At 40.0% G+C, this 27,291-nt stretch overlaps 1 protein-coding gene across 4 annotated transcripts in view; it reads left to right on the forward strand.

Moving 5' to 3' along the window:
- Positions 1 to 1,400: 1,400 nt before the first annotated feature.
- Positions 1,401 to 27,291, forward strand: part of asxl1 (ASXL transcriptional regulator 1) — a 103,720-nt gene continuing 77,829 nt past the window's right edge. For 2 of the 4 annotated variants that reach the window (XM_070896196.1, XM_070896197.1), the window contains exon 1: positions 1,866 to 1,930. Coding sequence is in view for 2 of the 4 variants with exons in the window: in XM_070896200.1 (XP_070752301.1) it covers positions 1,874 to 1,930; positions 12,796 to 12,878; positions 13,914 to 13,916 (143 nt within the window). In the remaining 2 variants the exon portion in view is untranslated. Of the gene's footprint in view, positions 1,931 to 12,795; positions 12,879 to 13,913; positions 13,917 to 27,291 lie in introns of all 4 variants that reach the window. The other 2 variants (XM_070896200.1, XM_070896198.1) reach the window with 2 other exon arrangements.

Here is a 27,291-nt window from a genome sequence, read left to right on the forward strand (position 1 = left end):
AAGAACTTAAAAAAATTAACTTATGCAACCAAAATATTTTATTTCAGCTAGATCTTAAATATTTCTAATTTTGCTTTATGTTCTAAAACTACCCTTTTAATGAACAAAATAAGGAAAATACAAAAAAAAAACAATAGAACAATATTTTGTTCATTTAGGTTAAGCACTTTTTAAATAAGCTTTGTAAATGTTACTTGTTAACGATATTTATAGACAGATGGAGGCTTTGAATCCCGATGATCTTCGAAATTCTAGCTTTGAAATAGATTAATTAAGCAAGGTATATTATTGGGACAGATTGAAGAGAGGTTTACTCTGTGTGTGGGTGTGCTATTGACGAGGGGGTGCTCGATGCTGACACTGAATATTAAATTAGAAATGTTACATTCTACAGTGCTACAGCCCACCTTCTGAAACAGAAAAATAATCTAGTTTTTCTTCTAGATAATTAGTTTTTAACATTTTAGAAGATAATATTTTATTTGCCAACATTCTATGTTCCTGTGATTTTTGTATTGTCTTTATTTAAATTTAACAGTTTCAGGAATGTAGTTAAAATTACACAAGATTATATGTAATAAAAATACTGATCAAGATCAGGGGACCTTGTGGAAGCAAAATACACCGGTTTATCTTTTTGACAGAGCACAGATACAGTGACAATACAGGGGAGTTATCCCTGGTGTCCTGGCCAATATTTATACCTCAATCAACAGAACAAAAACAGATTAGCTGATCATGATCACATTGCTGTTTGTGGGAGTTTGCTGTGCGCAAATTGGCTGCTGCGTTTCCATTACAACAGTGACCTTAAGAAGGGTCATCGACCCGAAACGATAACTCTGTTTCTCTCCACCCGCTGAAATTTCCAGCATTTTCTGTTTTTATTTCAGATTCCAGCATCCACAGTATTTTGCTTTTGTGTTTCAACAGTGACTACACTTCAAAAAGTACTTAATTGGCTGTTAGGCGCTTTGAGACGTCCGGTGGACCGTGAAAGGCGCTTTATAAATGCAAGTCTTTCTTTCAGAGGTTCAGAAAAATATGTTGGGAGAAGATCAAGATGTGTGCATGCCAGTTGAACAGCGGCCCCTAGATCCCCCTGTTTAATCTGTCCCTATAGCAAGAAATAGTGTCGGCTCCGCGAGTATCACGTCGCTGCAGTGCCGCTCGCTGCCGCGGGGCGGCGGTGTCCACTCCCCTTCTCTCTCTCTCTCTCGCTCTGTCTGGGGTGCGCTCTAGAGGCTCGCGGGAGTTGTAGTCCAGTGGGCGGGAGCGGCCACGCTACCAGAGGGCGCGCCCGTCCCCGCGGGAACTACAACCCCCAGAGTGCATTCTCGGCTCCTTTTTTTTTTAAAAAAAACGATCATTCAGTGGCGAGAGAAGAAAAAACCCAGAGCAGTTCCTTACAACAAGCGCCCCGTTCTCCTCCTCCTCCTCCCCCACCCTGGAGTCAGCAAGCCTCCTTGTAACATTCAGGGGAGGGGGGTATAAAAAGAGAAAATCGCCGAGCATTCCACACGATTCGATCGCAGCGTGCGCGGCGCAGGCTGTAAAAAAAAAATAAAACGGGATAAAAGGGGGAGGAGGCGAAGGAAGAAAACAACAATTGCTGCGGCTAATGACGTCAGTTGCCCTTTGGCCCTGTTTGCATTATGGCCGTTTGCGTCGCCTAGAAGCCCCGGGATCCGCAGAGCGAGGAGAGCCCGCTCCGTTTGCAAGGCGTTCGCTGCACCGCTGCCCGCGCGGGTTGCCCTTGGAGCGCGAACGAGGCCGGGGCCCGGGGGCCGCGGCACGGCAGGGCGCACAACCTTCTGGTTCTTTCTTTCCTTGTTGTTGTTAAAGCAACAAAGAAAAAAAAAAGGGGGAAAAAATGAAAGACAAGCAGAAGAAGAAGAAGGACCGCACGTGGGCTGAGGCTGCCCGCATGGTAACTAAAGAGTGTTTTTTTTTTGTGTTTTGTGTGTGGAAAGATTTTCCAATTTCCCCCCCCCCCCCCCGCTAATTCAGCACCATCTGAAACGGGTTCATGACCCGACATGGGATTGGGATTGGGAAGGGGGGGCGGGAGCTCCTGCAACAAGAATACAAGCAATCCGGGCTCAGCCAGCACATGTTTATCATGTGTGGCACCCACTCCTGCTCATGCAAAAAAAAGAGGATTTTCCACCCCCTTCCCCGTTTTTTTACATGGGTTAAAGTTTGGGGAGGTTATTTGTGTGTGTGTGTGTTTGCACTTTTTTGTTTTCAATTTATTTTAATGTACATGATGTCTGTGTAGCATTTACATCATGAACATCAATAATCCATATTGTGTGCCCCCCCCTCCCCCATGTTCTTGATTGCATTTTTTTGCTGTTCCATATTTGTATTTTATGGAAAGAAAAAGCTATCTAGGTCCCCCCCCCCCTCTCCCCTTTTATTCTTGTGGCTTATAATGTGGTGAAATTTAATCTGCAATGTATTATTTTAGCAGTGAGTCATTCTTCAGTTTGCTTTGTAGTCTGTAAGAAACCCATAGCTATGCAGACAAGGGTTCCTGTTCATAAATGAATTATGCGCTGTGTAGTGTAACTAGTTGGGTAATGTCCGAGACCTGTTTCCAGCGTGGTAGTGGTGCCATGTCACAGCATGCTTGAAAGTTGTAAAATTCGTTTAAGAAGCATTGCATTCGCCTCCTCTCCCCCATCATTTAATTGTGAATTGTATGCAGCTAGTACAACTAACATTTATTGATATTGTAGTGTTAGGATCATATTGTTCAAATGCATTCGATGCTGTAGTTACAATTGTGCCATTGACGTTGAGCATAAAAGCATTGGGATTTTAAGATTAATGTGTAGCATATGGTTTTAGCTAACTACATTATATGTTTTATACTGTTCTGTTATACATTTGACATTTATTTGAAGCACCTATTTGAATAACTTGGAGTTTATAGGTTTCCTTGGTTTTTAGATAAATTGCACATTTATAAGTATTGGCACTAGTGATATAACTTAATATTTATTTGAATATTTTTGGTGTTAAAGTTCTAATGGGCATGGTTGTTAAATCTTCAATATGAATCATTAGATGTGGATTGGATTGCAGTAAGGATATACTTACATAGCCATTGTTTGCATTTTGTTGCACTAAAGGTATCCCATAATGCTGCGTGTTTTCTAGAAAATGCTCTATAGTAACAGGATAGTAATTTAATCTTTGGGGTTTAATGGTTGTGTTAAAGCTTTTTATATATCCTCTCCCTTGTCTAGCATTGATTTTAAGGGTTTGCTTTTCAATGTAGTGCCAATATTGGCTACCACTGTAGACCCTATTTAATAGTGCAACCAAGTATCATATTTACATTGAAAACTTTGGATAGATTACTGCCTTTATAAATCAGTACCATATCTCTTACAGTCCAGTGAGTACTCTTGGGATGGTTTGTCACTATTGTTAATGTTTAATTTGGAAGCACATGCATTGTGATCATTTTTGAACCATCAGGAAAAGATTCCATAACACATGTCTTTCAGGGAAAAGTGAAATTGTTGACTTGTTTGCATGATGCAGTGTCCTTAATTATTTTCAGCGTGATGCTGTATTGCCCTCCTCTCAATCATCATAATCTAGTGGAGAATCCCACACTCTCCATAAGATTGTGCTCGAGACTAAAAGGGAGCAACCATATGTCTAACTGAAACTCAAAGGCCTGAATTTGCAGTTGGCGGCGTAGCTAAAGAGTGTGCCGCAGACTTCCGAACGAAATCCGCACGTAACCCGGTGCGCAGCGTAGTGACCCACGGAACCCAGGGGTGCACCGTTGAGTAAGTGTACCTGGGATTACATGGGGCAGTGTCTAGTGAAAAGTGCAATCGGGGAAACAGATTGGGGAAATCTCTGATGCCTGACATCAATCAAATTTTAAATTAAACGGTGTGAATATTTATTTGACAAGTACAGTACTTGGCTTTAAAAAGCACAGGGAATACTTTGGAGTAAGTACAGGTTATTTACTGGAAGACTGCACGATTCAAAAAAAAAATTACAACATCTCATCCCTCAAACAGGTAGGTTGATACTCGGCACTTTTATGTACTTGTTTTTAATTATTTTTATACAATTTTTTTTTTCATTTCTTCTCTTTTTCCCCCCCCCCCCCCCCCCCCCCCTTACGCTGTGTAAACAGTCTTCTGAGCCTGTGTGCACCAGGTGTAAAATTTTCCAGCGTAATTGCTGCGCAGTTGGTGGGCAATTAGCCCAACTTCTTGCCAGCAATGAGGATTTACAGTTGCAGCGGATGAACTGTCTCAGCTGAACTTGACCGATCGCAAGCTCGGGGTTGGCGCATGTGCAGTGCATGCGAAAATCATTAACTCGCGGTCATTTTCAAAGGCGGCACGACGGCATACTCTGAGAGTACACTGTCATACCATCTGCAAATTCTGCCCCTATATTTTAACTTTGTAAGCTTCAAGGTAGCAACTGTGCTGGAGCTCTTTCGTTGTATCCTTGTTATGTATTTCTAGTTGTCTGATATCCTTTCCCCTCTAGTGTAATTAGAAAGACAAAGCATCAGGCAGACTTGTCACAATCCAACTTTTTCCCGAAGAGAATGGTCTAGAAATTCGTTTTGGGCGACGGCGCAAAACGTGCGGTATCAGATCAGCCGCCCTTTTATACACACCGTCTAATACTCCGTTCCATTGACTGCCACTGCCCAGGTGAATTTCAAGGCTAAGTATTTTGATTTTTCCTAATGCTTGCAATGGGCTCCCTTTCTCTTTCTCCCCTCTTTCCCCCCCCCCCCCCCCCAAACATGCTCCCAAACACTGCTTTAGACCGGAATGGGTGTCCATTGGCCAATCACTGTCTAACACATCTGGTTGCTCAGGAGCAGTAATGGTTACCACTTGTTACTAGTAGCAGCACCAGTCTCCAACATGGTGACAGATGTTCAGTTCACTGTAGAAGAGTTTAAGTGTCTTGTATGTTGAAAAAGCAAACACTTTAAACTCTTCCCAAAAGTATTTATTTTAGTAGATCATAGTGGGCCTGATGTGTCACTGGGTTAGATATTGAGTAGGCAGTTTATTTACATTGGACATTTCTGACAGCAATGCCTGTTTAGGTTGATGCCTAAATTCAGGCATCATTCCAAATTACTGCCATCATTCAAACTGGTTTTGGCTATTGTGTCTGAAACGATACAATTTATTGACTTATACTTTCAAAATTTGACTCTTGAAGCCTGTGCTATATTTTTATTACTTTGTAATCAGCATGAAAATCAACATGATGCAACTGCTTTTATTTATTTGATGTGATGTTATTGAACCAGAATTTGTTGTCAAATTAACAGTGAGGCTAATGGCGCTAGTCATTATTTATATACAAATTGTACAGCAATTTCAGGAGAAGGGCAGATGCACGGTTAAAAGCCAATATGGAAAAAGTAGCTGTTGCTCCACTCCGCCATTGGCTTCACAAAAATGTCATCTCGATGCCGGGCTCACCATTAGATGCATTGAATGGCGTTAAGTTGCTGTATTTGCACGATGGATACAAACTAAACATGCAAGTTAAGTCTTGTCCATTTCAGTCGAAGTGTCCTTTTAGCGATGTGATAAGTGTTAATTGCTGCCAGTAATCTCGGGCACTGAAAATTAACTAGTACCAATATGGAGTCTCATTCCTTCAGGTTTTAATTATTGGAAATTTAAAAAAATATAAAATTAAAAAAAAAACTTTTCATTTCTGTCTTTTTCTTTCGCTCGCTCGCTCTCTCTCTCTCACTCTCAATCCAATTTTTGTTTCCCTTTTTTATTTCTCTTTCTGTATCTGATCTGACATTGAATTTATCAACTCTCCGTCCTTATTTCGCAATCCTTCTGTCTGGTTAAGGAGATACACAGTTGCTTGTCCGGTTCACTCAGGTCCCAGAAGCCCTGGTTCCTTTCGCTGCACCTTTTATCAGCTCGCACTTTCAGCAACTTGCCACACAAAATGTAGAAACCTAAACGTGCAAAGGCGAGTCTAACTACCGGTAGATACTGTTGGATGACCTGCTATAGAAAATTATGGCTCATTGTCTTGTCTTTTCATTTCCTGATTGTCCTCAAATCCAAACGTCTCACTAGTCAAACAACAATTTATCCTATTGTTAAAGATAAATTCAGGTGAGGGAGGCTTTGGCCAAATTAACTCATCTTTTGTTCCCCTCACTTCCCTCCAATTGCAGCATCTCCTACTTGACTGATTCCAGAGATTTTGGTCCCACTCCCCTATCTGGGAGATCATTCTAGCTACTAATCACTAATATGAAGAAATGTTTCCAGGTGTCCATTCTGAACTTGCCGTATGCTAGTTTGTACCCATCTTCGCTTGCCCTGCGGCCCTAATTTAACATGAAATAGTGCTCTGGATTGACCTCCCCTAATCCATTCCGTATTTTCTATACATCAGCAAAAGGAAAATACTGCGGATGTTGGATATCTGAAATGAAAACAGAAGATGCTAGAAATACTCAGCAGATCAGGTAGCATTTGTGGAGAGGGAAACTGAGTTAACATTTCCGGTCAATGACCTTTTGTCAGAAAGGTTAACTGTTTCTAACTTCACAGATGCTGCATGGCCTGCTGAGTATTTCCAACATCTTCTGTTTTCATTTTCTACCTCCTATGGCTCCATTTCATTTTCCTGGTTTCAAAGCTGGAGTCCAAGTTTTGAAAACTTTACCTCCCAATTCCAGCCTTCTGACACCAGTGATTGTGTCCCTTCTCTGCCACGCTCCGGGCCTGGATGTTTCTTTTTTGTATTTTGTCCAAAACCGAATGTAGTACTTGAGGTACAGCCTGGCCAGAACCCTATGTAGCTTCAGCATTAATTACTGTTTTTAAATGTTCCAAGTAAATGTAGAAATTATCTACTGCCTTTTTGATCTGTGAAACTAGGCTGCAGTACTTTTTTTAAAAAAAAGTTTAAAATTGCATTGTGGATTGCTGATTTTCTGTTTCAATAATTGTATTACTGTTTTTGCTGAATAACACACAGGTTTCAGAATTTGTCACTTTAGCTGATGCTTTTGATGAGACTTGTTAAATAGTGTAAGCTAGAGCTGACAAATATTACTATTCTGTGTGTGGTGACTGTTGTATGCATCAACATTACTCATGTGGTATTTGTTATAAATGATAAAGCCCTCCAGTAAGGTGAGCAGCACTTGTGCTAAATTCCAGACTCTGCATTAACATGCACCAAACATCTTGGAGCTGCATTAATTGTACAAAATAAATTGCTTTGTCTGAGAATTGCACAGCACCGCTGCTTCCATTTCCACATTGATATGAAATCAGAATTTAAATGCCACAATTTAAGGATTACCTGAAGCTACATTCTACAATTTTCCTGATAAAAGACAATATAGGAAAAATAAATCCATGAAAATTGGCACTTAAATATTCCCTTTTAATAACATTCCACAAACCTTCAGAATAATAGCTTTCAGTAGTACTTTAATTTCTCTTCAGACTGCAATTATACCTGTAGCTGTGAAGTGTAGCCAAAAAGACAAGAATTATACTGTGGGCAGTGCCCAACTGCAACTTGCATCTGCCTGTTTGGAGAGAGCAAATGACTGTGTGTATTCTTGTACAATTAAAAAGACTCCTTACTAAGTTTATAAGGTGCCGTGGCAGTCTACTTGAGCACTTTTAAATCGGACTGGAGTTGCACTCTACCTGGTGTGAAACCTAATCTGCATGTAATGTTCTCCTGGAAGGAACTTTACATTGCTTGGATTTAGTGTGCTCCAGCATCAGATTGGGACCTAGCTACACACCTGAAGCCATAGCGACTGAAATAAATCCGAGTCTGTGCCTGCACTCAATATTTTTTTCCTCTTTCTACCTCCTGTGCCATTCAACATTTACTGTGCACATTTTACATACGGTGCTTCTATAGTTTGGATCAAGGGAGAATTATATCTTATCGATGCACTAGCTTCCTGTATGGAATATGCTAAAACCAGGTCCTTTGTGCTGAATTGGAGATTTTATTTTGTGATTTACAGTTCTGCTGTTGGCATAAGGGAGCTGAATTTTGGAATGTAAAGGTGATCTAAGAAGCTCCAAATCAGCGTGATGACTTGTGGTGCTGTAAGAAATCTATTGTGGCAGAAGTCATGTTAGAGGCTAGTTGAATTCTCCCTGTTGAGTGCCCAACTCTCACTTGCTGCCTCCATTGATAGCACAGTAAACATTTGTAAATCTCACACTTACTTTATGTTGCACTTAGTTGATGTCCATATTATTAAACCACCACATTTTCCCCCTCTACATGAGCAGTGCCATGGGAAATCAGTTAATATATAGATTTTGTTTATCAATTGAGCATGTCTTTTAATGTAATGTTTTCATGACCTTGGCAGATGCCATCATTCTTGAGCTGTCTTTGTGTTTGAAGCAATGTATTGCTATTGTATCTGAGCAATATAATGCACAATTATTCTTTATTGTACAGGTCACGTGCTTGATAACCTGTTTGCACTGATCTTTCAGCTGTAATGTTTATAGTTGGGGGCGTTTGGATAATGTTGAAATAGAAAGCTTGTGAGTTTTAAATTCGGGACTTGACATGCCATGAGGCGAACCATAGGTACTTGTCTGTTCTGGATTTGTCAGCTTAGTGTGGATGCTTTTTGTCTGGGAGTAGGATGCTTTATAGTATAACTGATTTGACTTGTGAATTTTGAAAAAGGCAATGAATGAAACATAGTCTTTCTCTGACTATTTCATGTTTAGTTTTGATGATTTTTATTACCAAGACTCAGTAGTGTAAATTCCCCACTGAGTAATTTATATTCTGAAACCACTATCTAGAATGTACTTTTCCCCCATCTTGGAACTGTACCTAGTTTTAATGTTGAGCTTATTTTTTTAATGCACATATATAAAAAAAATTTTTTTTGCTTTCAAGTCAGAAGTTTATGAAAAATGGGGGAGTGGATGGTGCAGATCTCCAAAGAAAAACAGTAAAGTTCAATAAACAAAATATTTACTTTATCCATTGCATGTAGATGAATAAATACACTAATTACATAAAAAGATCTCTGCAAATATTTTATTGTCCATCTATTTGGGGTGTAGCTTTTTATCGGGAAGGCTAAGAAATATAAACCTTTAGTTCCTTATTTCCTTATTTATATTTTTCCTCCTTTTACCAAATATTGGTGCATAAATACTTAAATATTTAGACCAGACTTTGTGAAAGCACATTTTAAATTCAGGCTTTTATGTCGAACCTCCCTCCAAACTTAAGTAATGCCATAATTCTTCCAAATGTTCTGCATAAACCTAAAATCAGTTACTGCAGATATTTGAAATACTTGCAAAGTATAAAGATTCTACGTTAAAATTTTTAATTGTTTAAAAATTAATTTGTCATGTACATAACCTGCTATAATTGGACCCATGAATATAGTAACCTATATATTTCTTTCAGGAAAACTACAAAATAGTGTTTCATCCAATTTATCATGAGCAACATGATCGGAAATCTACTGGGATATATTGCATTTTGAAAAATGTCCTGTCCCATTTCAGGTGCCATTCGTGCAAATTTCTGTCATACTTTTTATTTATATAAAAAAACCCAAATCTGATCTGACTTCTAATTGTACAAAGGAGCTATTGAAGAATGAACTTCAAATTAATTTAGGAAGGTGCAAGAATTGCACCATGTGGCCTTAAAACCACCTAGCTGCATTTTTTTTTGCATTAGAAGAACAAACTGCATTACATGGTATAATTCTCCTGTCCTTGTAACATAGTATATCCTCTGACTTGTAGCAAGCAGTGCCAGGGAAAACCTTTGTGTTAAGTGATTGAAAATTTGCTGTAGATTATTATCTTACCAAGTTGCATACATGAGTATTAACCTCAGCTGGCTTGAATAAATTTTCATGGAATGGTTTGATGTTTTCGGGTTTTCAAACCTGAAGCTACAGATCTGGGCTTTTTATTTTACACAAAAATAATGAAACCAGAGCCAGGTAACATTTTAAAATTTGTTTGTGATCACACAATGAATCTCCCTTACTCAAATGGTCTGGAATACAATAAATACTTCAGTCCCCTCTTCCTGACCTTTTCCTTCCCAGCAGACTTCTTTTTCAAATAAATGGGCAATCTCTGGGCTTTTTGGAGAGTGTTTTTTGATTTGTAATGGGGCATTTTTTTCTAATTAACAACTGGCATTGTAGCTCCCAAAAGCAGAAAATGTAGAAAAATTAGTTTTCTTTTTTTGGCAGTGACTCCTAGGTCATGCATATTTTGAGCAGTCAATACACAGATTAATGGCGATTCCCTGATCCATATGCCTCAGTACAGAATGTCCTGTTTGCAGCATTTAATGCTGAAATTCTTTGTGAGCTAAAATGTATTTTTCCGTTAGACATAATATATATATATTTTTTTCTAAAATAGTCTTTTGAAAGGACAAAAATTGATGCTTGTTTCAAACAAAGTGAAGCAAATATAAACGTATTTTACATTTTTGCTTAAGCTACATCCTGAGAATTTTAATTTTCAGCCCCACTGGGCATATGGAACTGCAGTTCTCAAAGCACTAAATTGGGTTAAATGTGGAGGCAGCTTGAAATATTGGCTGATACTTCTTTACAACAGTGTTAATGAAATGTAGACTGTCCAGTTGTTTTTCTGAGAAGATTGCAAATGAGGAAAGATAATTAACCCTTCCAGCCTGCTTGAAGATTGGATTCTGAACAGATCCACTCCATTAAATCCTTGCCTTATGCTGCATGTTGTTTTGTGCTACAAATTGTCTCTGTCTCGTTCAACCAAGTGGGTGATGTTTGTACATTATATTTTTCCCCTATTCCTGTGGGGAAGCACCTCACTAACGTTTGGGGTCTCCCCTGGCAGCACAACTTTCATCACAGACACTCTGTACTTTCCATTAAATGTTACTTATAACAGCATCCAGTTAGGGTTATTTATGGTGTGGTATGCCTAGGACTGGATATTTTCCAGCAGCAGTCTTGCGGCACACATGGAAATGTACATTTCTGAAATAATATACAGTTTATGTGCTGCATCAAGATGCAACATCAGTGAACAACTTTGTATTTGGGGGGAGGGGAACTTTAAAAAAAAAAAAAAAAATAGGGAGAATGCTGGATATACATGGCTGGTCCACCTGCAAATGAAAGAGAAAGGACAGATTAACTCTTAAGTGGAGATCTTTCCTCAGAACCCAAATATTGGTTATAGAGTATTTGTATTACAAAAATGGGGCCATGAACAATAGTGTTTGAAGCCCACAAGATTCTGCTTGAGTAACTTAACAGTTTCCACAACCATACTGTCAAATCCTCACTTCTTCCCTGACAGTTTTACTGCTAACATCCAGAAGAAGTCTTACCAATAATATTGACTGCTTCATAAAGAGAACTGACAATCTGTTAAGCTCTGTCCCCACATATTTGTTTTGCATGTCTTCAGTCACTGTGATCTAGATGTTGCTCAGCCAGGTTAAAGAGTATGCACATAGGATTTAATCTAATTTGTTCAATATTACTGCTACTGGAATGATTTGTAGTGCTTGTGAATTATTAGATCCATGTCATTTGATGCACCATTGTTTTCTGTAACACAGAACAAAACAATGGTTCAAAACAATGGCAAATTGCTAAACATTTTGGTGTGGAGTATTTGCCTTTTCAAAAGTTCAGATGGAAGTCTTAGAATAGCAAGTCTCTTGACATTTTGGAAGTCAACATGCTAAAGCTGTAAATGTCTCTGCTTTTTGGAAAGTTCCTATCTAACTTTTTTAAATGTCTTTCCCTTAAATGTTGGTTATTTTCAGCCCTGACCTATTTAAACTTTCCCAGAAGCTGCATGAAGTTAATTGCTTTATTTTTTCACTTATTTAAGTGAGACTTGTGGGGTTTTCTTGATGGCTCGGTGTGTTATTACACCATATACTATAGTACTGTGCCATACAGACTAGGAAGCTTCCAAGTTTAAATCCTAATATTGTAGGAGTGGCAATACAGGAACTGCAGTTGGCATCAACATCCCTGGACTAGGAAGGGGAACATCTGCCATGGATCTGTGATTACTATCCTGTGACCACATCTGTAAAGTTCACGTATGTGATAGTCAGGATTATGCTAAGTTGTAAGGCGCTCAAAGAGAAAAAAAAGCCTAGCACCACTCGCCGTCTTGGAATGCAGGTGAAAAATGGTTATTTGGGCAAAGTACCAGAGCATTGCCATCACTTGTTCTATCGGGGACTATATTCTATGTGTTACCATTATCGTGAGGGCAGAAATGAAAAGCGTATATCTGTGGTGGTGAACTTATCTCCGATCAAAGGACAGGTGATAAACTGTGCTTTATTATCTCTAAGGAGGGGAGGGGGGTGGGGTGGGGGAAGACTCGTTTTTAAATTTTTAAAAACTGGCTTTGTTTTAATTATATCTAACTACTAAAGAGATGGTTTTAGTGCACAATGTATTTTGATGTACTATGAATCATCTGGCTACTGAGGTAAATTTCTCTTCGCCAGCATTCAGAAAATATCAATTTAAAAATGGTCTTCCTATAGACAATATTTCCATAAACAATAATGTAGCCATAGTCTGCGAACTGACTGTAATTGCTTTAAAGTCCTATGGATTAAAGAACCCCTGCATCATGTATATTGCTGCACATGATCTTTTCTTTTCAACCTTTTTGTGCTGTCAGGTAATGGTTGACTTGGATTTCAGTACATATCTGTCCACAGGTGTTGGAAAATTACTCGGATGCTCCAATGACCCCTAAACAGATCCTGCACGTTATAGAGACTGAAGGACTCAAAGAAATGAGGTCAGTTGTGGTGAATGCTTTCACTCTGAGAATGTTAAGGGTTTTTCTTTAATATAAATGCTGAATTAGGAAGCAGGAAAGAGTCAGATTGTTTAAGCTCGTCTTCCCTTGTAATCTATAATAATAGGTGGAAATCTTTTCAGGATGATGATTTTTTGGATTCATCTATTAAAACAAACTCTCCTAATTTCTTGTTTTCGTTACATGTTTTCACTGGTCAGTCGGCACCAGATCTTCAATCACCCTGATGTCCAGTGTGTGCTTGTGTGTGGCTTTTGCTCACTTCCTCTATTGAAATAGTAGCTAAAATAACTGAGATTTATAAGCATCAAAGAGAAATGGATACTGAGCAGTCATAGAAAAGTTAGTGGTAGATATGTTAACAAAGATGGGTTTTAAGTAAGCTTTTGAAAGTTGTGGGGGAGGGGAGAAAGAAAGCAAGACAGAAACATTTAGCGAGGGTTCTGGAGAGCAGAGCCAAAAAGGTTAAAGGCTGTAGCACTGCTGGTAGAGCAAAGGAAGGGGAGGAGGCTAGAGTTGGAAGACCATGGGGCACGGATTGTCATAGGACTGGAGGAAATCACAAAAGTAGAGTGGAATAAGGCCATTGAGATGTGAATGAGAATTTAATGTTCAATGTGTTGAGTGGATAACGATCGTACGGAGGTCAGTAAGGACAAGGTGAATGGGACTTGGTGTGGGACAGGATGCATGTGGCCAGGGTTTTGGCCGGGTAGGAGTTTATGTAAGGTACAGCAATGTGTTGGAGAGGTCAAGTCTGAAGCTACATCCAGTGATCAGATCAGTAACTAGTAAAAACCCATCCATAGCTTGGCTCAAATGTCAGTCTTGGTTGAAATTTGAACCCCAGCTGTTGGAATGGGAGTTCAGCTTTCTCTGTAATTGGAGCTGCTGGGCTGTCTATTCTCATTGATTTTTTGTGGATGTCAAAGACTTGCTTATTCAGTTGGAAAAAAAGAAAAAGGCTTAAAATAATCCTTTTTCCCCCCCTCCAATCTTGTATTTTGTTCTAAGGAGGTAATAAAATTACACTTTTTTCCAATATTCAGTCTTGTGTCCTGTTTCTCTCATGCCTCACTTGGGTAACAATTATATTCTGATACCCTGTGTGGCTAATTATAGTCACTATTAGTAGACAATTGTGTTTCTTTTGTACCTTGATGAGGGTGACAAAAGAAACAAGAAATAAAAGAAACAAATAATAAAGACTTTCATTAGTGCCGAAACATGCCTCTCAAATGCTTAAAAATGGTTCATGTACAAATAGTTACTGAAGTGCATGACATTTGTTGTGGTGACAAGCAAGGTAACTGGAAATTTCTTGTGCCCAGGGCCTCTGGTTTATGGTGAAGTGAAATTCTGTTTTATTAAATTGTGGTTTTGAGGATTGCATTGTAGAGCTCTCTGTGAAAATCACAAATCAGTGGTGGTCTTTATAGTTAATGTGTGTTGCCAGTGATTTTAAGTTTCACGTTCTGAAAATTCATCCTAACATTTAACAAAGAGTTTTAATCCCTAAATTTGATTTTCAATGAGCCCCTTGCACTGCTGAGCTCAGTATCTATCTAATCATTTCTTGGTTGATGTCTTATTGCTATGGATTTTAATTTTTTTTAAAAACCAAAGGAATAGAATAAAAATATCTTTAAATTGTTATGAGAAAAATAATTTTAAATGATTAATCATTAACTTCTTAACAAATCAGAGATTTTTATGCATTTTATCTATAAATTCCAATTTAACTGCACTTTTTATATTCAGTAAAATGTGTCCCTGTTTTTCTATGGTTTTTTTTCAGTATATATGTAACTAATTGTTTTTTCTTTTTTCATGTCCATGTTTCGTGATGCAATGGTTGTAGAAGGTAAGCACCAATTAAGCCAAAATATATACAAATAAACACAATGCTGTGTAGATAACTGTCAAGGTACAAGAGTAAACTAATTTTGTGTAGAAAATGTGTAATTCTTTGCACTGATGGGAATGCTTTGGTCGCAGATGATTAGGAATGCCTTATAGCAATTGCAGCTTTCTGTACCACCTAATGATTTGTGATGCTGCTTCCTTAAATCATCACATTCCTGATGCCATTTAATGCATTCCATTATCACGCTAGCCTTTTGTACTGACTGACACCCTCACAAAAGCAAATACTCCCTTATTCTAGAAGAAACTCGTCGGGCATTTCAGTGTACACAGTACACATATTAGATGCATTCTGTTCATTCATGTGGGCTTCTTTCTTTGGTCCAAGCATTAGATTTATTGGTTCTGCAATGCACATAATACTGCTTTTACCATTTAAAAAAAAAAATCGTACTGAGCAGTCAGACACACATTTATTTCTCTACTTAGTTTGAAATTAACCCTAAAAATGCAAGTCCTCTTTATTTTTTGGTAGTGTTATTTGTTTAGCAAGGTGAATTTATAGCATGAAATAAATATTTTGAACTGTAGAAGTTTATAGTAGTTATTTTGCAAATCTAGGAAAGTATGGCACTACAAAGTATTCTTTAATCTGTAGTTCTGTTGAATAAATTTAAAATGTGTAAGCTTCATTCTTTCTTGTGTTAATACAGATAGCCATGGTACCCATTTAAATTGAATGCTAAGCGCAGTCACACATTTTCTTGTGTTTTGCAAGAGGTTTTAGTAGTCATGACTGGGGGCACACTGCTTTCAATCACCTCCTTCCTCCTGAATGGGAGTGAAGAGAAAACTAGGTGTTGATTTCCAGATGTTTTGTTATTGAAATTTAGTGTTCCATGATCGGTGCTTTCATACACTCAGTTTAATGTTGTCGTTGAGCCGAAACCATTTCACTCCAACGATAAACTTGGAATGTGAAGACCAGCTCTGAAATGGAGCGAGGCTCCCTCCTTTAGGGAGTCTCATTTCACTTTGTTCCGGTGTCGGGTCATTCCCTGATGGTTTTGGGCTGTGTATGCACTATAACTGCAGCATCAATTATGAGGTGAAACTGTTTCATTCCAAGCCTTAATGGAAACACACCCTTTTTAAAAAAAAAAATCATAGTCTTGGTATTTTGCGATTTACATTTAACGTGGCAAAAAGATTGCCTGAAGGATTTAAGACTGGCTAGCCAACAGCAATTCATAGTGACAATTGACTTATGGGTCATATATGTGTAATGCGTTGTGCTCCTTTTAATTCTTTGCTTGCTAATCTGATGGAACAGTCCACTTGTAGTTTTTGAGCTGCTTTGTGTCTGTCTGTGTGTGCAGTAGACTGAACAACAAGCTATGTAAAATGCTGATTGCTTCACACTGAATAGCTGAGTCTGCACTTCAGTTATCTATTTTTTATCATTTATTTCCCACCCCCAACAGGAAAAAAACTGGTGAAAGTATTTTTATTCACAATGATATGAGAGCACTGGCCTCATGGACTATGTAATGCAATATTGCTCTGTTTCAACCTACCATTGCTCTTGAATTAAAAACAAAACAGTACAATGCAGTAAATTGTTTGTTTTGTTTTCCTACCCTCCATGTTTTTGTATTCTGTACTTTCCCTTGCTTTTTCTCTTTTTCTTTTGCCCCAGAAAAGGGGTGTGTTGCTAATCAGCTTATGTCTCTCTTCTCAGATTCACAACTGTGATGATCTATTTGCCTTGGGTGAACTCATCAGTACAAATGCATGGAAGTTGCTGCCATTGAGCACTCCTGTCACTTGCTTTCCTATTACTACAGCTGTTCGCATGAATTTTAAACTCTTTAGTTCTGTCATTTTATATCCGTACCAGAATACTGTTTTGCATTACCTACAGTGACTTAATTTGAGAGGCTCTCTATAAACAGAAAAGACAGGTAGTATACCGACCTTTTTGACCGTCCCTAATTCTTTCCACTTTTGCATTTCATTTTCGCCTCTATGAAACCTCTAGGGATGTTCATGTTTGGAGGCACTATATAAATGCAAGTTGTTGGTGGTACAAAAACTATGGAAATCAAGGTGTAGGGTGTGCATTTTAGTTGTGAGGGTCTTTGTTGAAATATATTCTGTAAGCGAGGATTTAAAAAAAAATTTCAGTCTAACACTTTGCAATCTAATTGAAAATTAAAAATGAGACTACATTATAGCTTCTCACTTATGATTCTGAAATTTCTTAGTGCAGGCTATTATGGAATTCTGGTTAAGCGTGATGTTTTTTTATTGCACCGAGAGAAGGTAATTGCTATTCAGCTGTGTAAATATGTTAGTTAAATATTTAAAACCAGCAAAATCAATCATTGTGTACATTTTAACCTTTCCCATGTAAACTTGTCCAAACCTAATTAGGTTATTCTAATCAATTAGAAATTGAATCCTTGTTCTCGTCCTACTTTTAAAGTGCAATAAAATGTAATTTTGCGAAGCTTAGGCATTGATACTCCATGCAGGGTTGCCTACAAAGCAGCTGAGTAAAAAGTGATTATAGTTCATGAAACGTTGAAGGTCCATGACCTGTGCGTGAGGCTACTACAAAAATGAATAGGATATTGGGGTGTATAACAGGACAATTAAATATAAAAACCAAGGCACAATTCTTGCCTTGTACAAGGCCTTGGTTGGGCCACAGCAAAAATACTGTATCCAGTTTTGGGCTCCTCACATGGCAGAGGATATTGGGGTCCTGGAAAAGTTTCGGAGGAGGGTGGGTTGATTGATGTCTTTGTTATTGCGATGGGCTTGGGGCTCTTTGATCTAGGAAAAGCATAGGCTTTGAGTGCATATGATTAACGTCTTCAAAATAATGGAGGGATTAGATTCTGTCGAAGTGGCTAGATTATTTGAGCTTGATGGGCAGGGGAGGACTAGGGGGCATCAGTACAAGTTACAAAAGCTTGGGGTTAGGTACCAGAAAGTACTTATTTTCAGAGTTCCTGCAAGTAGAAGACATCTTGTGTTGTAGAAGGTAGATGGGGCCAGTGATATCAGTTACTGTGGTGTCTTGGGGGTAGACCTTCCCAAAGGCCCTTGCCGCCCAGAAAATACCGCTAAGCTTCATCAGTTAACGCCGGTGAAAGTTTCCACTAATTAGGTAACAAAACCATCCGTTGAGAAAATGGTTCTAAAACCAAGATTCTGGGTGGTTACAGCCGAAAGTAGCAAGAACGGGTGGTTCTTAAAATTTAAAAAAAATTTATTCCAAGGCTGCGGTTGGGCCTAGGGTGGGGTGAAAACTCAAAATATTTTTTCACTTAAACAAAAAATAAAAAGTTATAAAGGTAATCACCATTTTAGAATTTTAAAAATAATTATTAAAAACTTTAACTTGCCTTTCTTCGCAGGGTACTCGCCTACCGCCCTGTTTACGGCAGCTTTTCGTGGGCGGTTTCCTCAGTGGTGTGTATGAGTCCTCTGTTGAGGCAAAACTTAGATCCTGGCGGTGCACGCCGATGCATGTGGGCGGTTTGCTCCCCGGCGGTCTTTTTAGAAAGTGGACAGAATTCTTAAATAAATGAAGAGGCAACTTTCGCCGGGCGGTTTTTCATCAAAGGACAGCTGTACCGTTGAAAATGAAGGTGCAAGTCTAGTCCCTGGAGCTTAATTGTCTTTTGAGGAATTTCCCAGAGTGTTATTTTCTCTCCTTTTTTTTTTTACTTAAGAGTTTGCATGACCTGGGGGAATGGGGCGAGATTGATGCAGCATATAGGTTGTACCATGCCAAGAAGTTTTTTATCTTTATCTGTCCTTTTTGTATGTTGATAACTTCAGTAATGCATTTACCCACCAACTTTACTATTTAGGGGTGCTGTTACACACCACTGTCACCATGACAGCAACCTGATCTCCCTTCACTGGCAGTTCAAACACAGACTACAGATCGGTGAATGAAGCGTAAACACAACCTTCATATCTTCAGCCAACTCGAGAGTAATTGGCTGTCCAGGCACAGTGTTAACAGCCCCATTCTCATGTAATAATTAAATTGAAGCTCCAGTGTTCTGAAGTTTCTCTCTCTCCTATTTTCCATTTCCATCATGAAAACTAAAATGAAAATTGTGGTCTTTGGATTTCTTGTGACATTTTAATTTATTTTGTTTTTTGGAAGTTGCTTTCAGAAACATACTGTACATTTTGTCTACTCATCCAATGACCTCCACTGCTCACTGGCTTGCTGCCAGAGCCACAACTCTAGTGAAAATACAAGAATTGCTTATGCTTTGTTTTCCCCGATTTTAAAAGTGAAATGTCTTGAGAGTGGATGAGGCTGGGATCAGAATATTTTCATGCATATGCTCAAGCTCCTACTCCTGCTCCTGATTCTTATGTTTTAAATTCTTATTAGCTGTTGTCACACAAATGCAACTGTGCATTTTGATCTGAAAATCTTTTGATGCAGGAAAAAAAAAATCTGTGCATAGCAAACTGAAAGTTGAGTATTGAGTCCAGGACTATAAAAGTTGCACATATCCTGATATAGAAGTGGCCGTTCTCATTCTATAACTCAATTCTCATTCTGTTTGAATTTTGTGGTAGTATAGCTTTAATTGCAAAATAGACTGCTTTAAATCAGTATATATCTTTAATTTGGAAGGAAATGGGTATGGCAACTATTGGCCCTAACTTTAGTCAAACCCTCCGGCATCCCATTCCTGGTTCAGCTTTAGTAAAGCAGCACCAATACTAGCTGAAGGTTGTTGGTTCTGAACAATCAATATGCTCTATCAATGTCATAACAACTTGCATTTCTAAAACATACCTAAAATTCAGAAAGGCATCGAAGTGCCTTATAGGGCAAAGGAGAGAAATGGACCTGAGTATGAGGGGGAGCAAAAGGATTGGGGTGCAGGTGGTTGGAGAGGGCTTTTTTTTTTTTAAGGGAGGGTAGGACGTGGTAAGTGGAGGTATTTATGATGGAGTTTAAAAGGGCCAGGTAAAGTCACTGAAGGAGTGGGTGCTGGTGATGGAGTGGCAAGACTGATGGACCACAAGTATTTGGGAATGGTGAGAGGAGAGTTTGCATGGGAGTATCCTGCTGGAGGACATTATTGAAATGGAACAAGGTTCTGTAAGGATTTGAAGCTAAGAGTGAGGATCTTGAAATTGAATTGTTGAGGCATGGGTCGGCAATACATGGTGGGAGTGCAGGATTTATTGCAGGTGAGAACAGTGGCCACGTCATCCTGCATCACTAATAGTTTGTAAAGGAGGGCTGCATTTGTTGGAGCAGTTGATGTAATAAATGCATGGATTAGGGTTTCAGAAGAAGGTGGCCAACATTTTACTGATGAAAAAAAGTGGTCTTGTTAACTGTATTTGCTGAAGAAAATAAACAGCCGCCAAGATTTAGCACCTTTTGGACTGAGCCTGATTGCAGCCTCACCATGAATAGAAGGCTAATGTTAGTTTGAGGGGGCACATGTGAGGGAAATGGGAGAGGGCCAGTAATTCACACCCCCCCCCCCCCACCCAACGCAATCACCACTACGGGTAGAAAGAGGTAGTGGGTGAGCAGGGGAACACATAGGAGAAAGGAAATATGGAGGTCAAGAGATCTCCATGGTAGAGTTCTTGATGCCAAGTGGAATGATGAGGTTCATAGGATGCCCATGTGTCTGTGTCTGGGGGAAAAGAGTGAAGTTGAGTGAAGCATTTTGGAACATTTTGCAATGTGATGAGTTGCTATATAATTGCAAGTTCTTTCCTTGCTGGAAGTTTGCCTTTTCATCTCTTTGCAACATTGCTACCATTATGAGCTCCGATTTTCCAATTCAGTTCCAGTGATGCGATAGAGCATGTTTTCCATATCCGATGTTAGATGAGGGTTGTGATGGGAGGATTAATTCTACTGAGAAATCACTTTGAGATACAACACTCTATGTTGCATGCATACATGTAGCAGAGTTTTAATCCATTGCTGAAAAGCAGTTGTAATCCTATAGTAGGAGTTCCTGTCTCTGTTCTATATCATTGTGCTCTTTGCTGTTACTAAACACTGTTACATGCAAAAACAAAAGCCAAAAGTCATTATTTAAAATGCATAAATTGTGTGTGTAAAACAATTCTCAACAAATCCTTGATGGCAGTAATTCAGTGTCTGCATTATGCCTGCTTTATAAACTGCTCATGTGTGGTTTTGACATTGTCAGAATGGCAGGATTTGAATTATTGCTTTCTAATTTGTTAGACATCTCTTGGGCTAGGCTAAATATTTGCTCTATGGAAAATATGAAATGTTAGGGCTTTACACTTTATATAAAAAAAAATTAGATTCTCACACTGTCTTCTCTCAACATTTTACTGTGGTTCAATGAATACTATAGTACAGACTTACTATATTAAATTCTCTTCCGCCTGAAAATCAAGAGTAGTTATTACACTCGTGCTTAATGCGATCGCCTAAATCTGAGTGCAGTTTTGACAGGGGTTAGCCCAGTTTATATTAAAATAGCCTCCTTTAAAATAGCAGAGAAGAATTTAATACTGTGCGTGTTGGTCTGATAACATCACCATCAGCAATTTCTTTGCTCATTTCCATCCCCCTCCATCTCATTCTTTTCACCTACATTTTGCTAATTTGTTCTTGGGATGTGGCTGACACCACCAAGGCAGTATTTGTCTCCCATACTTGGTTGCTCTGAGGGCATTGATCCAACCTTGTAGCTCAATACTGGCGTCACGTATAGGAGTGGCAGGTTTCACGAAGAACAGTGGTGTCTAATTGGGTTTTTACAGCAATCTGGCAGCTTTTATAGTAATTTCCTGGTGCCAGCCCACAAATGGTTAGATTTATTGAATTCACTTTCACAACTTTCCACAATGGGATGACTTCTTGGTTGCTAGTAGAGTACTATAACCACTAAGCTACCATACCCTCAGCTTTAAACTTAACAGAACTATCTTGCTTACTGTACACTGAACTAACATAGACCTGTGGGATCTTGTTGTCAGCGTTCCTTTGCCGACTATCCTGCATTCACTACCAAAACATTCAGCACGTGGCCCAAATTCTTCCCCTGACTGTGAACTGCAGTCCAACAGAAATCCACAGCCTTCAGCATTGCTCCCAATGCTCCATAGGCAACACCATAGAACATGCCTTCTGCACCATACAACCTCCCACGTTCAACGACAAATGAGATTGAAGCTGAAGAAGACGGAACAATAGAAAATAGACAGATGGGGGGGGGGGGGAGGAAAGGAGAGAGAACTAAATTGAATAGAAAGGGAGGGGTGAACAGGCCAAAAAAAAAACAGCAGTTAAACAGAGGAGTAAAAGAGGGAATGTATTCTCTTAATGATTGTAAGCAACATTGTTTGAGATCCTCTAGTATTTCAGTCCTACATTAATTCTTCAACAATTTATATTAAAATACTTATCATCTCCAATGGGTAATTTGCTTAAGGTAATGAAGGGCTTTAAGAATAAAAAGGTCCCAACTGTGGTCCCTGCTCTTTGCTAAGTTAACTGATGTCGGTGAAGGTGATGGTAGGATCACTACAATTGGCCTAGCGCCCCAGACGAAGGGAATACTGCTCGGAGTTCCTGCTTCTGATCACTATTCAATGACCCCGAATGGAAGTGCATGTGTAGTGAGATTGAGTAAAGTCAGGGTCGGGCTTGGGTGTGATGTTTCTCCATCAAATAACCTGCTAACATTCATTGTCTCGGCTCACGTGATGAATTGTACCCCAGCAAGCAATCAATGCCGTTGAGAAAATTGGCAGGAAAAAAAACCTTTTATGCATCAATGTGCTAAATAAGAATCGACCTGTTTTCAGACTTGTTACACTGGCAAAGTGCCACAGCATTGCTATGTTAATTTGGCTTAAGCTTGGTTGTAAATTGTTCAAAGCTTATTTTGTTTGTTAGAGCAAATGCTTGATTTTTAAACAGGTACTGTAGTTCAATTACAACTACAGTTACTCAAACATGATTCATGGGAACTGAGGACTTGGAAGCTGCTCTGTTTTCTTGTGTGTGAAATCCCAGAGAACTCCAAATAAATTCTTACAAGTCCAGAGTGAAGGATTTTCTGCAGGAATGTAATATCTTTACAGTTCACATTTGAATTTCCTTTTATATAAAGAAAAAGTTTAATGCCACTTTCAGCCATTAAAGTCGTATTTGTAGTGAGCTGAAAAGTATGTTTAGGCTTATTGTATAAATAATGGAGTGTGAGATATGGTTTGACATGCAAGATGGGCCCCAGGGCTGTGAATGTTTAAACAGATGGCTGCAGCAGTAAGCTTTTTAAGTAGTAGAATAGACTCCGTTTTTGAGTTAATTCAACCAACAGAACCTACCGTCTCGTCGTGGAATTGTGCTATGTGAAATTTTATCGGCGTTTTTGTCCGAGCCAAAATACTTTCATACTCGTCAGAAATCTAATAGTTTTTAATGCGCATTGAAACTTGATTATTGTATTATTTATCTTGCCTATTAGTTAATATAATTGCAAAATGGAAATTACTATCAATTAGATTTCCTATATGTGTGCAGGGTTGTTCATTGCATTTTAATCATGTACATGGACTTTAAGTTGTGCCTTTGTGATTTTCAACACTACCCTCTGTTGGTGGTGCTGTTTGTTCCTAAGTGTGCGGACTTTGCACTCCCTGTGACAGCCTGAATTTAAACTTGCTGAATTTGCTAAATACAACCGCCAGGTTTTCTTGGTGGTCAGACATGACGAATCTCAGCAAGTTTCCATTAGGTTGCCGCCAGCTACATGGGACCCATGTGTTCAGGGAGTGTAGCATCAACACCCTTCCACGGCTAGTGTACAAGCAATTTAAGGAAATTGTTGAGCTTTGCCCTTTTTATCCTGACTATTAACCCCCTCTCCCTCTTTCGTTGTGCTTTGTATAAGGCGCAAATTCTAACCAACTGCTGCTATTGTAAGAAGTAAGACATACTACCCGACAGCTGTTGTTTTATGCTGCTGCCAACCTAATGGATCAAAAGTATCTTCAGAAAATGCCTCTCTAATTAAGTTTGTGCAAAATTGCTAGGAACCTTAGTTGGCAGGAAATGCCCATTGCATTCTGTCTCCTGATTTAACGTAGCCGAAGATTGTTCCTTTTTTAAAGGAGAAACAAATGAAACTTGTTTTAAATGCATGTTGTTCAAATCTGGTTCCATGTGTATGTTCTCTGCACCTCTGGTGATCGAGCCTTCAACTGTCTTGGCTACACAATCAGGAACCTCTCTGCTTAAACCCTTGTGCTTTGTTACTTTGTCATAAGTCAACTTAGCTTTGTTGGTAGAAAACTTGACTCTGGTTATGTTTTCCAGTTAGGGATTCAGTATAAAATATAGGCTGATGCAATATTGAGGGAAGTGCTGTACTGATGGTGTCATTCAAATCTAACATCAAACCAAACTCTCGTGTGCGCGCTCGCTCTTTTTTTTTTGCTTTTAATCGTTTTCTCTCTGCCTGCCTCTTCACCCACGAGATGGTAGTGTAATGGTACAAGTGCCACCAACCCTCCAGTATCTTCCCCCTTATAGCCACATTCTTCATGTGGGACCCCAAGATAGTAAATGTTGACTCATTGTTTGACGTATAGAGGGTGGAGCATCATCGTCTTGCTGCTATCTCCTTGCATTTTTAGTCCGGATGCAAAGATTTAAACTCTTAACGGTGGTGACCTTAGCCCAGGAGCACTGAGCCAATTGTGCTCCCACTGCGGCCTGGCACTACGTTTCTAAACTTTTGTACTCCTGAAGTCTTTCACACAGACTGGGGATAGAACCTGGGAACATCATGTTCTATGTGGTTCAGTGCTACATCACGATACACTTTCATACAAGCATGAGCATCAGGATGCCAGCATTACAGATCGTTAATGAGAACAAATTGGTGGTGTGGAGATACAATTGCAGTTCTCAGTGACAGATTTAGGGATGAATTTTTTCTACCATTTTGGCCTACGCTGTTTGTTTTGGAGCAGACTAAAATCTGCAAGTTTTGCCCAAGTTTCTGTGCCATCCTAAAGTACTTGTGTCAGATTTTTATTTTTAAGTTCCCGATTTTTTTTTGATGTCACTGGGGTGGAACCTGCCGGGTGCGCCATTTCTGGTCATTTAAGCCAGTATGGCAAAGTACGATATTTTTTTTTCTCAAACGGCGCACCCGTTTTGAAAAACCTTACCTGCACGTAAGAAAATCGACGCAGAGAAGACTCCATTGTTTTAGCCGAACTGAAAACACGGCACCGGGGGGGCCATTCGGCCTGGGATAGCAGCGGCACTGGGGGGAGGGGGCGGTGGCAGGCATTCGGCCTGGGATAGCAGCGCCCCGGGTGGGGGGGTGGCAGGCATTCGGCATGGGATAGCAACAGTTCCGGGGGGCAGGGGGCCATTCTGCTAGAGATAGCAGCGGCACCGAAGGTTCTGACAGTAAATTTATATAAGCCACTGAGGAAAACGATTGGGTACATTGGTGCACTACAGATGTAATTAAGAGAATCACTGAGATGCTTTTGAGATGTCACAACCAGTTTTTCTGCCGTATCTTTCTGGCCCATTACATCCTCCATATATTCACATCACGGGGTCATGGTTGAGTTTACAAAGAAACAAACCCATTTTAAAAAATTAGGCTCTTGGAATGCTTACACCAGTTATGAAAATAGAAGTTCTTGAGAGAAAAATCAGCAATGACACTACAGGATAAATTCAGCAGCAGTGGGGGGGGGGGGGGCCCTTTCGGCCTGGGATAGCAGTGGCACTGGGGGCATGCGCAGACCAGGAAGTGGTCCATGGACTAGGGTGTCAACCTTTTGCAGGGAGAGAGAGAAAGTGTGAGTGCTTTCTGTGACTAAGAAAAACCAATGGGGGCGTTTTGCATCATGGCTATGCAAAGGAGAAGATTAATAAGACAACAATATCTCGGGAACCAGAGAGCTCAGAATGATGTCGAGGAGGCCTTGCCCGCATCGGGTGTACAGGGAGAGGCGCTCACACCTGTACCTGAGTGAGGCAGACTGCATTTGCAGGCTGCGCTTTCGGAAGGAGGTGATCACCGAGATCTGCCAACTGATCAGGGCAGACCTGCAGCCTAGAAGTGGGAGGAGGACTGCACTGCCCATAAGAGGTCAAGGTGACTGCAGCACTTGCCTTCTATGCCTCCGGCTCCTTTCAGGCATCAACTGGGAACGTATGCTGCATCTCGCTTCAAGGTACAGGGTGTGATTGACTCTACCCACATCGCCTTGCAAGCACCTTTTGAACGGTTCAGAGGTTTACGGGAAAGGGTTCCACTCACTAAATGTCCAGCTGGTCCGCGACGATATGCATCGGATCATAGTAGTTCATACCAGATACTCGGAGCACCCATGATGCGTTCATCTTATGCGAGAGCGCAATATCTGCCATTTTCCAGCGGCAGCCAGAAGGGCAGAGCTGGCTGCTGGGGACAAAGGTTACGGGCTCGCCAATTGGCTCATGAACCCTTACGCAATACGCAGACAGAAACCAAGCGTCTGTATAACATGTCCCACATAACCACATGCAGCATCATTGAGACGACAATTGGAATACTAAAGTAGCGTTTCCGATGCTTGGACCACTCTGGAGGCTACCTGCAATACACCCCTGAGATGGTCAGTCAGTTCACTGTTGTGTGCTGCATGCTGCACAACTGAGCCATCATGAGGCAAAAGGCACTGGAAGTTGAAGAGCAATCTCCGGCGAGAGGGGACGAGAAGGATGACGAGCAGGCTGACTAGGAGGAGGAGCAGCAGGAGGAAGCCATGCCACCACCTCATCCCGCAGGACGATGGCGGAGGAGGGGGGGCCCTCATGCACTTAGAGCCATTGCAAGAGCCTTGCGTCAGCAGCTAATCCTTGAACGCTTTGCTGTATGAAAACTGAGCGGCACGTTTGATCATTCACCATGTTGCCTGTTACGTTAATTTAAAGAATCATGTTCATGATTCTGGTTTAATTGAAAAAAGAATTACATTTATGAAAATTTTTTATACTTCAATAAAAATATTTTTGTTACAAACTTTAAACTTTTCAATTAAGATCAGTTAAATAACAACAACAACAGCAGCAAACAAAGCTTAGCTGCAGTCATCTCTCCTCCCCCTTATTCTAAGACCGCCGGTTGCGCTTGCTCTTGTTGCCTCTATCCTTGACCGGTGGCGCAGGCCTTCTCCCGCTGGAACCAAGCTGCTTTTTTCCAGCAGCTCCGGGACAGTGCATTTCTTGGGTGTGGACAGACCAAAAAGACAGCATTGTGCAAGGCCTGGCTCGGGCCTCTTGGCCTATGGATGAACTGGCACACCACCTGAGGTTGGTCTGGGGTTTGGAGAGAGTGGCAGCAGGTGATTGTCATTTGCTGCTGGCCAATGAGAGCCTGGGCATGTTCCCTTAATTGCAGCAGCTACCTACTGACATTCCCTCCCTAATCCACTGCCCCGACAGTGT

This window comes from Pristiophorus japonicus, chromosome 12, assembly GCF_044704955.1.
Source record: "Pristiophorus japonicus isolate sPriJap1 chromosome 12, sPriJap1.hap1, whole genome shotgun sequence".
Lineage (NCBI taxonomy): Eukaryota > Metazoa > Chordata > Chondrichthyes > Pristiophoridae > Pristiophorus > Pristiophorus japonicus.